General features: G+C 40.1%; 1 protein-coding gene across 1 annotated transcript in view; it reads right to left on the bottom strand.

Moving 5' to 3' along the window:
• Positions 1-11,433: 11,433 nt before the first annotated feature.
• Positions 11,434-12,412, bottom strand: part of EQTN (equatorin) — a 29,742-nt gene continuing 28,763 nt past the window's right edge. Inside the window, 2 exon segments of the mRNA XM_021681048.1 lie at positions 11,434-11,716; positions 12,188-12,341. Of these exon segments, the coding sequence (XP_021536723.1) occupies positions 11,434-11,716; positions 12,188-12,341 (437 nt within the window).

Raw genomic sequence — 12,412 nt, forward strand, 5'->3', positions numbered from 1 at the left:
AGGCTCCCTGCTCAGGGGGGAGTCTGTTTCTCCCTCTGCCTCTGCTCCTCTCCCTCCCCCCGTTCATGCTCGCTCTCTCTCTCTCTCAAATAAATAAAATCTTAAAAAAAAATTTTAAATACAACCTCCCAGAGCTATGGGAATTAGCCTCAATCAGAGGCCTGATGGCACCAAGTCCAATTCTAGTGCTCAGACATGTGTTTGTCTAACAGTATTAAAAAAAGATTTTAACAGAACAATGCTTGAAAGATTAGAATTCCATAAATATTGGGCTTGAATTGCCAAACGGCAATAATCAGATGGAGCTAAGTAGTGTCTCTCCCCTTCAGACTGCACTCATTCTGTGTAGTGAGCCATAGTTCCCGGACTCCTTATTACTCACACAGTCCACACTGGTTTTTGAAGATGCACACGGGGACAAGAACTATAGTTCTTGCTACTGATTTGAAAGGTTTCATTTTGGAAAAAAGGTTTTGAGTAGGATTTGCAAACACAAGTGCCTCCAAGAGACCAGGCCTGGCCCATAAATAGGAGTAAATAGATGTATATAATAGGGAGTAGTGGGGACTGTGGTTCACTCAACAGTATATGCCCTATATAAAGGAGGGGAGACACTACTCAGATTAATGTACTATTGGCCTTGATAAGAAAAGTATGGGACTAGGCCAGTTTTTATCACTAGAGTCACCAGGATACTCTTTACAACTTAAGAAGACCAGAAAAGTCCTCCAGAAACTGGTCCCACAGCCTGGTTTTGAAAAAGAAGTGAAAAGAAAATTAATGAGGTTGTTTGCTAATTGTGCCCCATGAGTTTTTTTATTCAATGTAATAGTCACAAAGTATGTGTATCTTCAGATATACTTTACTATTCAGTACTGACCTTGTTAAGAGCCTCATCCTCTGTTTTATAAACTCTCAAACACTTCTCAACAAAGAGGTTGACATAGCGTTGTCTTACTTCCTCAGGGACTTTGGAAGAGGATTCTGGTGTGACCAAAGCCCGCTTCCGATGAGCCACCTTGTATTTCGGCATCTTGTTAAATACAGAATTGTTGGTGGGAGAAAAGAAAAACATGTATTTCTGTTGAACATTCCTACTATATGTATGAAAGAAGTAAAACTCTCTCAGGTAAGTTCTATAGTAGTTAAATTAAAAAATAATTTCAAGTTTTAAATTCATTAAAAATAGAATGATACAAGGCATAAAATGGCCTGCACTCACAAAAGTCTGCCATGAGACTGCGGAGTCAGGGCTGCACCCTGTGTGTACCCCACTGTAGCTGACCTGAGCACTCAACTCCTCTCTCGACTTTCCACACCTGGAATCTTCGAGCTCTGATGTGGTCCTCCGCTCAGCAAATAGGAAAGTTTGTCACTTACCCATTCTTAAAACCAATATAGGTCCCAATGTCAGTTACCATTTCACAAAGAAAAATGCTCAGACTTAAATAAAATTTATGAAGGATTTATGCCTACTCAATATTAACATGATGCCAGCTATCAAAAATTTTAGCATGCCTTTTGAAGAACTTATAAAGACGCTGAGAGCTCTAAAATCAGTTAATCTGCCTCACTTTGGGCAGGGGGAAGCCAATGTTACACTTCTCTGGAGTTGTTGATGTTTCTTTGGAGGGGGAAAGCCTTAAAATTCACAGGTAGTTTTCTGCTGAAGAATACTTAGTAAACAGAAAAAAAAAAAGTAATTTCCACAAATAGGAGAAAAATAACTAAAGAGGGAAGGTTATACTACTGTATCACTGATAGCATTATTTACTGAAGGTCTGCCTGCCTCCCCCACCCCTTCATATACATACACCTGGACACCCCTCACTGGATGTTTCTTGAAAGGTATATTCCAATGTGAAACTTTCCTCTGAAAAAGCTGTAGGAGTCTTAAATTCATCAAAGCCACAGAGGTTTTACGTCTAAAAATATGCCCAATATTTCTAAGAATAGGATCAACAAAATAGCTGAATGTGACACGCAGACACAAATCCCACCATAAAATGAAAATAACTGTATCGAACAATAATCAGGAAGCTGAAACTTCTCTCTGGGGTCTGGCATTTATCTGAAGAAGGGATCTCCAGAAAAAAATAATAGAAGCACTCTCCTAGGGGCTCTATGTATATACAGAAAAGCTGGTTATTAGAAATAAAATTCTGGTCTTCAGACTTAGTTTATAATACCTTTATAGGAAAAGAAGCAATACTTTTCATAGGAATATGTGATCTGCTTGGCTTTGCAGTTGGCTTTTCCCTTGATAGAACCACATCCAGATGAAGGCTGTTTGATGAATTTTCTAAGAAGTTTTAATGAACAAGGGAAAAAAAAAAAGGTAAGTTTTAATGGCCTTAGCCTCAGATGATTAGAGTTTATTTTAATGATCAATTCAAGGTTTCATAATACTTCCTTTACAGACTCTATTCTCTTCTTGAAACAAAATGTAAACACAAAAAAATCCCAATAGATAATCCCAATAGAATCTAGAACAAATTTAGACAATTTATAAAGCTATTCATTCCATGTAGACAGGCTTGCAAAATATTACCTCTATGGCTTAGCATTCAGGGATAAATGGCATAAATGATTTAATTATCTTGCTAATCATATTATTTCACATAAAGTTCCATGTCAGTGACTCAACTGGTAATATGTGGACTTCATAGGAAAGGTTTTTTAAAATAAGGTAAAATTCCATTTCTTAACTGATTTTTCTCATACCTTCTGAGGCTTTCCTATGGGTCTGAGAGATCGGACACGCAAATATTTTCTTTTGTTCTGAAGGGGCAGCAAGAAAAGCCTGCCCACTCTTTATGTCAGCCATTATCTGCACTGCCTGTTGTTGGGCCCGAAGGATTGCAGGGTGACTAATTAGTGGGGGAACGGCCTCCCTCAATGGGCTAATGATCTCTTTACTGGTTGGAACCTAGAAAGCATCAACAGAAAACGCAGAGAAATGATTTTAAAATTTGAGAAGACTCATCATTTCACTTTCCCTTTCTGCACAGAGGCTTTCGAAACAGACTACATTTCTAATACCCCATGTAATACAACACACACATAAATGGAGTATTCCCAGAAATAAACTGAGGAGAAAATTGAACCTTTTAAGCATATAATACAAGAAAATTTTCTTGAAATAGGAGAACACATTAATTCTCCTATGAAAATGACACTTAATTTTGTATGCAGGTGAAAATGTGAATAAAACAGCTAAGAGGAAGACCTATCCTACCAAAGTTACCGGAATTTAAGGAAGGAGTTCTTTAGGTCACCAGGCAAAAGTATCAGCTGATGCATAAAGGGAGAAATAGCAGGCTAGCCTCAGACTTTTCTACGGCAACATTCAGTACGAGAGAAAGCAACGCCAGAAAGGATGTTCAGCTTGATTAGTAACAAAAGAAATGTCACACAAAACAAGGAAATAAAATGTCATCCAGACTGACAGGTTTTTTTAAAAAAATTAACACCCATTTTTGGTGAAGATTTGTAGAACGGGAACCCTGAAACCCCTATAGGACTGTACCCTGTTACAACTCTTCTGGAAGGCAATATGGCAACATACTTTTAAAATGTTAAAATTCTATCTTCCTTTGTCCTGTTACTTCCATTTCTGAGAATTTATTTTAAGTGGGGAAAAAATTTTTAAGGGGGAAAAGTGAAAATAATATTAGCTTCCAGAAATTTTTTCCTAAGAGAAGGGGAAACTACTCAAGTAGGTACCTATATATCGGACTCTTGGAGAGATACTCCATATCTCCATTTCACAGATAAAGAAAATGAAGCTCAGAGAAATTAAATGACTTGCCCAAGGACATCTAACTATTCTGCAAAGAACCAGAATCCAGGTTCTTATTTGGGACTTGGAAGCATAAACTCTATTTACGCCATGCAGAAGATTCTGCTGTCCGTGTGTCCCAAGTCCAAGTACTACAGAGAATAGAGCCGAGAAATGGGGTTTGTTAAATGGCACTTTTTAACCCCAAAGTGATAAAGGAATACTTCTCACAGCACTGCGTCCTTAACTTCCTTACATGGAACGTCAAAGAACTTCAGCACATACAATGTTACAAGAGGTTTAAAGGACTTTGAAAATCTACAGTTCGTTCCCCTTATTCACAGCACTTGCTGTTCTACAGAGTCCCACAAACAACGAATCGGGGAATACTGAACCATGGCTCCTAGGGCAAACACAGAGTTAGGTTCAAGAGAGTCTCCTGTCATATTCCAATCAATAACCTACCTTTGTTTTATGTGTGTTTCTGTTTAAAGACTCTTTACCTAGTATATATTGCTGACTCATGAACATTGAACTCCTGGTCAACGGCACTATAACTCATGCCTACACAGAGCTTATTTAACTCATCGCCGTTGTGAGGCACATCACAGGCTTCTCGATCTCAGGAACACTAGACAACCCTATACTTGGGGGCCACTTTAACCAGCAAAATCACCAACAAACACTGCAAAAACGCAAAGAACATGGCACTAGATTGAAAAAAGGACATATGTTAACAGTAGGAGAGCTGAAACAAGAAGGCGGTATTGCCTTGTTCAACCTTAGCTGGGAATGTGCATGTGAGGCAATTTTTTTTTTTTTTTTTTTTTTTGCCATTATCCTGGCTGACAAAAGACCACATAAACACAAGTCTTGATTTTAAGGTTACAAATTAACTTCAATGAATAGGTGAACTCGCAAATACAGAATCTGGAAATAATGAGGATCAACGATAGCAATTTATAGTTAAAAAGCTATGCATTAACAACATACCTGCTTTTAATGAAAATGTTTTATAATGGGGAGAAAATGAAGGATGCAGAAAATGCTTACAAGTAGGAATCAACTTACTGAGTGTCCACTTGTGCCCCCAGGTGGATAACAAGACAGTAAGTAATGGAACATACTTAAAGCTCAAAATGACAAGGCATGCACTTTATAAAATAATGTGCCCCATGAGAGAAGAACTAAATAACTCACATCAAACTTGGCAATGTGTGCAATTCTCTTTTTTGGTCCAGAAGTGTTTTGATAATACAACATCTCAAATTCCATTTGCTTTCCTGAAGCCTAGTGGGGAAAAGATAAGAATTATCCAATTTCAGCAGAGTAAAGGCAATTCTAGCATTCTTCCTGAAGAGCCATAGGAATTCAAGCTACAAAATATGGGGCAACTTATTAAGAAATAATTCACAAAAAAAAATAATTTGAATCACTTGACATGCATACACTACTATAGAAGATTTCTCTAAGTTGGGAAATCAACTATAAGTTGGTGTATGTACTACCATGGCCTCTGGAATCTGTCAAGTCTACAAAACACTCTATCCAGCCAATTATCAAGGTTTTTGCCTTGTCATTCCAATATATTACTAATCACAAGTATTAGAATATATATTATATACATGTTATATAATTAATATTTCTACAGAGTTCAGAATAGAGTATGTATTTAAGGGAAACTCCTTTAAATTTAGGAAAAGGATTAAAAAAAAAAAAACTGACCTGTTTAGTAGTCTCTCTACAAGCTTTACTTTCCGTGAACTCAGTGAAAATTCGAAGACATTCCTTCATAGTGTCATCTGAATCAGAGGGAGTGTCCTCTTCAGTATGCTCCTTATCAAAATCAAATTCAACTAATTTGCTGTCTTCAAAAGTAGTGAAGTCCTGACTCTTGTCTTGTCTTCTCAGCACTTTGTCTTCTGCACGCTCATCTGAGTAAGAGATTTGGGGCTGGGTTGAATACCGACATTCACTTTCCTCATTTTGAGCATCATAAATTGTTTTTACGTATTTTTTGCTCCGTGGATAACTCTCGTTACAGATTCTGTTCTGTATTTCTTTGTCACTGAGAGGTGCACAAGGTATGCTTTCTTCTGAAACACAGACATAGTTTTTCTCACCACCAAAGCTTCCCATCTTAGAAATGTGGTTTTTAACACCATACAAGTTAAAGTCACTTTTAATATCTAGTGAACCTTGCATGAGCCATTTTGGTGGTTCTAATTTGTTACCGTCATCATCTATTTGTGTGGTTAGTTGGGTTTTCTCTAGTTTTTCCACTTCTGTGCCACTAATTTGAAGATTTCTCTCCTCTGAGGACATTATATGTAACCTTTTGTCCATATTCTGATATTTGAAACCTCTCAAAGGTTTAGACTTTTTAGAAATAGGCATGACTGGAGGTACATCCATTACAAGGTCATCTTCATCAGATTCTTGAAGATTTATTGTAATTCTTATTGGTGAAACATAAGGTCTTTGGCTCTCCTGGGACTTGTGGCAATTTTCCCCCACAGATTTTTTCAAGTGGCAGAGGTGCTGTGTATCAGTCTCATCCTGCCTGGCTTTCGATGTGCCAGGCAGCCCTGCAGAATAATTGAGCAAGGGATCATATTCAAGATCTGTTGCTGGACATTTGTGGTCCAGCACATACTTTCTAGGCTGACTCTCTTTGTTCTTTGATGGTTCATTCCACTTATCCTTTGGAAGAAGGCTATTATATTCAAGAAAATCTTGCCTCAAATTTGTGTCACTCAAGGAGGCAATGTGGCTTCGCGGTAGTTCTTCAAGCGTTAAAGTAAACTTGGAGAGCCTCTTTTGCTTTTCTTCAACCTCAGTCTTGACAGATTCAATTTCCTTGTTGAGCCTTTCCAGTTCTTCCATAGTTGTGCCTAGTTTTGTTAATGGAAGATGAGTTTTGTTTTATCTTTAAAAAAATCACCTCAGGTGAAATGCAGACACCAGAATATCGTGGACAGGTAGTTTACTATCAGAAGGACATTAGCTCCTCCAAACCCAGCCATTAACACACGATTGGTTCTCAGAAGCAGAATGAGAAGTCAAGGACTAGCTCTCTGTAAGTCTTTCAAATGTCAAGCCCATCTCCATGACTGATTAAATAACATCCGTGCCTCATTACTAGAGTGACTATATATCAGTGGGGCAGGCCAGGTTTACACATAATTATTAAACTGTGTCAAATGTGATACAGTTTGGATATACCCTATTCACCTTATTATTTACCACCCAGTGACAATTTGAAGAGTTCAAATAGCTGAATGCGACTTACACAGAATTGCACATAGTTTCATACACCAATACATCTTTGTTATAAGAAAAAGTTAATTAAAGTACCAGTCTTTCCTAAATTCAATGGACCTCACAATTTTCATTGAGGTCCCTGGTATTCTATTGATTGCCTCAAACATAAAACACCCCCTCCCCAACATACATTATAAAAAAAAAAATCTTAAAAAAAAATTCAGTCAATAGAACAAAACTCCAGAGCAGTTTTGGATTCACACTCCTGAGGAAAAACCAGGACAGTAACGAGAGAAGCCTTGCAGTAATGACTGTTCACAGCACCTGGCAGCTCCTTCCTGACTTTTATCTAAGGAAATCACAAGTTTCTTCCCTCGTTTCAAGATACACTTTCCTCTGTCATTTATGGGATAATTTACACACCTCTCTTTTCTCAAGAGATTTCAGATTTCAGATGGGTCCCAATTTTTGAAACTCTGAATTTATTTTAGATAAGCCCCATGTTTTGGTAACACACACATGCTTCTTAACATAATGAGCACTGTCTTGGCTCAAGAGCCTTTCGTTTTCTATTAAGAAATTAACTCTGCTGAAATCTAAAACAATGTGTTACAGAAGTGTGTGGCATTTGAGCGGAGGAGGGAGGGAGAAGGCAAAAGGCAAGCATAAGAATGAGAATTATCCTAGGATCCAAACAAACGCCTGGATCAAATTTCCCTTTAAATACACTTGGACAGGCGACTAATCTCTGGATAACCAGCCAGAATTGCATTTTAGCATAAGCTGGGTTTTATTTGGTTGCCTTGGTTCAGGAAAGGCTGTTTAGGCACTGCTTTGGGGGCGCTATTGAAAAAAAGAGATTACACTTTCTCTCCATGTCACCAGTTAAAAAACCTTTTTCCTCATCAGAAGCTACATTTAGGGAGCTAATTTTGAAGTTTGAAGGCACACGTTAACAATCTTCGCTCAGGCTAGAAGTGACTGAGAGGAGTTCCTCTGGATTGTAAAGACTTTCTGCTCCAAAGTGGGTCCTACCTCATCTCCTTTCACCAGAGCATACAAAACCCCTATAGTAACTCCACACTGGGGATGGGTGGCAAGGAGGGAGGAGAAAACCACACAAGTCCATCTCACAGCCAGCAAACCTGTGCACGCCTTCCTAGGACCCCGCGCTCCAGGAGTCGGCATCTGCCGGTCCACAGCAAGGAGACCGCCTACTCAGCGCGCCCCGCTCGCCACGCCTCCCTGACCACGTGAATTTGGCCCCACCCCGCGCGCAGCTGCGGGCGGAGCCGCTCACGCAGAGGGGGGCGGGTGCGCGCAGCCCTCGGTTACTGTGACGGAGGTGCTCTCTTCTCCCGACCCGGGGAAGAGAGGCTCCTAAGACAGCCAGCCCACTCCATCTTCCCAAACATTACTGCCCCACATCCCCCAGGTTTCGGGAATCTTGCGACCACCCAAAAGGCCTGAGAAAAACGCTCCCAGTTACAACCCCCATAGCACCCTTACTGTTTGGCAGATCTCAGGACATACTTCCCACGGGAGAGAGAAAGAAAGAATAAAGGTTGGCACTTAAGGCTCCTGATCCTGGGGGTGTGATGGGGGGAGATTTAGTCTTGGGAAATTGTAAATGGCTTTAGTCTTCCTAACCCAAGCGCTTGTTTTTCTCTTGTGTGTAATAGCCACTCTGTAGGAATTGCCCTTAAATAGCTAAGGTAGAGGAAAATAAAGTCCCTCTTTGAGGGCTGAGGAATAGGCGGAGTATGGGCATCAGAGAAAGGAAATAAGAGGGTGTTTCAAAATGCCAGAGAGACAGATAAGTTAAAAAGCCATTGGTTTTTTTAATGTCCTTTCAGGGGAAATATCCAGAGAATCTGCCCAGGAAATGCAGGTTTAGTCAGTTAAGGGACAAATCAGAAGCTTCCCCCCTACCCCCACCAGCCTGGGCTGTGTGACCCTCTTCTAGCTTCTAGACTAGGAAGTGGGGAGAAGGAGGTGGATACCAGTAAGGACTACCTGCTATTTTTCATGCCCAACCACCCCCCACCATAACTTGACTGCACGTTACATGGTATCTGCAATGGTATCTGCAAGCTATCTCCACTGATGAGAAGTAAATTCCTAAAAATATGGTTAACATCTCTTTGGGCCAGTTTAGCCATAGTAATGCTATAGTGATTAACTTTCTCACTCTATAATACTTTTTTAAGTACTGGAGAGGAGTTCGGTGATTGAAACGTGACTTACACCTATTTCTGATCAAGGAAATTCTCGGCACCTCTCAAGGGTGAGTGGAGAAAACAGGTGGGAATGGTTGGTAGTCAACCCCTCCTCAAGCCCACCTGACGTACTTTCCACGAGCTCTTTCTCACCCGTGGATTCAACATGGCTCCTCCGCACCTTGAGTACTCCCACGCAGCTGCAACCACCTGCCTCACTCCGTTCCCACCGCATGTCCTGGTGCCTGAACTGGCAAAACAAACGCTGGCACAGACCCCCGGCGCCGTCAAAAGGGCACGGAAAATGGCAAAAGTAACCCGCAGAGGGTAGCATGGGCCACTGCTCAAGGTCACCCCCACTGGCTCACGAATTCTGCCCACTACCAGCTACATCTGAGGTAAGCTGCCGGACCACTTCTTTCCCCTCAAGGGTCAGTCTTATATAGTCCATAGCTACTCAAAGGCGGAGCTTCCGAGCTTTCGCAACCAATGGTGAGACTGGGGCTGGGGTCAGGGCGGAAATCAGGGACTGAGCAAATGACTCTGAGAATGGTTGGTAGCGGACCTGGCCGGTGAGTGTAAAGAGTCCGTCTGTCCTCCGTGGGGAAGGTTTATAGAGACCTAAGCTAGAAGTAGGGAAAGCAATTTCCCAAGAGCTAAAAGGACCCTCAAGGAACCTCCTGCCCTATGTATGTGAGGCTTACCTTGCTCCTGACAACCTCCTTTGACTTTTGTTTTGACTAGTAACCTTCATGGATCACAGAGAGAACCTCGCTTTGGAAGCACATCTTAGCTTTGCCCCTCTCCAGCAGGTGATCTTAGGCAGGGTATCTGATTTACCTGATTTTTCATTTCTTGATCTGTGAAAGAAATGTGCCTTTCAGTGAGATGTAATGTACCAAACCGCCTAGCACTTGAAGTAGGTGAGAATTTACGAAGGCGATAAAACCTATGTTCTCCCCCTGCCCCAGCTCCACACATATCCGCAAAAGATTTGACGCATATTCCCCAAATCCTTCCAGTTGAAACTAATTCCTCAAAGGGAAACAATATCCATATTCCATTTGTCTTCTTTGAAACTGAAATACTCCTGGGATGGATGGCCTCATAAGTGACTGATAACTCGATGACTTTTAAACAAGAATGCTAGGAGTCTTGTAGTTATCCGAAAGGGCACCTGCACCCCAATGTTTATAGCAGTAATGTCCACAATAGCCAAACGATGGCAAGGGCCCAGATGTCCATCGACAGATGAAAAAGGAAGATGTGGTGTATATATATATATATATATATATATATATATACACAATGGACTATTACTCAGCCACCAAAAAAAAAATCTTATCACTCGCAAGGGTATTATGCTAAGCGAAATACATCAATCAGACAAAGACATTATATGATTTCATTCATATGTGGAATTAAAAAAACAAAATATAGGATCATAAGGGAAGGGAGAGAAAAATAAAATAAGACAAAATCAGAGAGGGAGACAAACCATAAGAGACTTAACTATAGGAAACAAACGGTTGCTGAAGGGATGGTGGGTGGGGGGATGGGGAAGTGGGTGATGGGCATTAAGGAGGGCACGTGATGTAATGAGCCCCGGGTATTATGTGCAACTGATGAATCACTGAACTCTAGCTCTGAAACTAATGATACGCTATATGTTAATTAATTGAATATAGGTAAAATACAAATTTAAAAAGTGGTAAAAATTTAAAAAAAGAATGCTAGGAGTCTCTAGTACTAATTTAGTTTCATATCTTCATAGGGCATAACTATTTTGCCAGTAAAACACAAATAAGTGTGTTCTTTTTGCTTTGGTGAGGGGGGAGGGGTGTAGGTAGTGGTGATTACCCTGAAAGTCCCCCAAATGCCCCCCCATAAGATAGATATCTAAATGTCCTCATTTTAATGTTAACCGGCCTAAAGTGAATAATTTTCATAAGTCACTGTCCAGGATTATTTTTACTGGATGAGTTTTCCACACCTTAAATTATTTTCTTGTATTTTTTCCATTATATAATTTTTATGGCTGAGATAATTTTATTGAATATGTCCTCCTTTTCAGGCACCAGAAAATTTAAGTTTCTCAGCAGAGTTTCCAAATCATGACCTTAATGGAGTCACAAAGAAACTTTTTTTCTGACAAAAACTTAAAGTCGTCTATTCATCAGTGGGTGTTTCTTCGCTTGGTTCCTCACTCTGAATTAAATCTGACTCCTCATTCCCGCCTGTATCATCTGAGGCTGTGGAAACAATGTCCGTCGTTCTAGATTTTGACTGTGTCTCTGTTCTTCTCACTTCTGAAGAAGTGGTGCCCCAAAACGTGCTGCTCTCAGCACTCTTAGAAAATGATGTGTCTGATATGCCTTCTGATGGATGAAAATAAGACAAAGTTGCCAGCTCTGGGTTGACGGTGTATTCAGTCTGATGTCTACTTTTATAACTGAAAAAGAAAACATGTATCAAGAATTGTTTTTAATTACATACATTCGCAGCTCAACTCAATTTAGAAAAGCATCACAAAAATTAAAATAACATATTAATTCTGTCCAATTACTTGGTACAACACCATATAAATAAATGAAAAATGTTAGACCCTAAGCAGATGTGCTGTTTAGAATAGAGTTCATAGCCCTTTTGATCCAAGGCTAGCAAAAAAGAATGCATATCTAGATTCTCTATATCCTTTCCAATCGACGAGTGTTATTTTTATCTCTAGATGACTATTTAATATACTGGGGAAAAATTCTCCCTGAGAGACAGCCCCATGCTCCTTTCTGAATAGGAGAAATGGAGCCTAACACAAGATCTTATAAATTTGGGATCCACATTTCCTAAACAATGTACCAAAGAGAGGAGGGGGAGAGCTTCACATCATGCATTTTCCAAAGACTCCAGAGGTTTGCGGACTTACTTAATTGTCTTCACTTTGTACAGCATGGCACTACAGACTGCCAAGAGGATAACAAAAAGGAAGAGGGTCATCAATGAGATGCCCAGCATTAATTTTAACTTGATTTCCTGTAGCTTGGTCAGGGTGTCTTCATTTGTAGCATTCAAATCAGAGTCTGAGAGGAAAGAAAGAAAATGCAATGGAAAAGAGTAACTGTTTCCAGCATGTTTTCCTGGATGAGTAAAG

This window comes from Neomonachus schauinslandi, chromosome 13 (assembly GCF_002201575.2).
Source record: "Neomonachus schauinslandi chromosome 13, ASM220157v2, whole genome shotgun sequence".
NCBI lineage: Eukaryota > Metazoa > Chordata > Mammalia > Carnivora > Phocidae > Neomonachus > Neomonachus schauinslandi.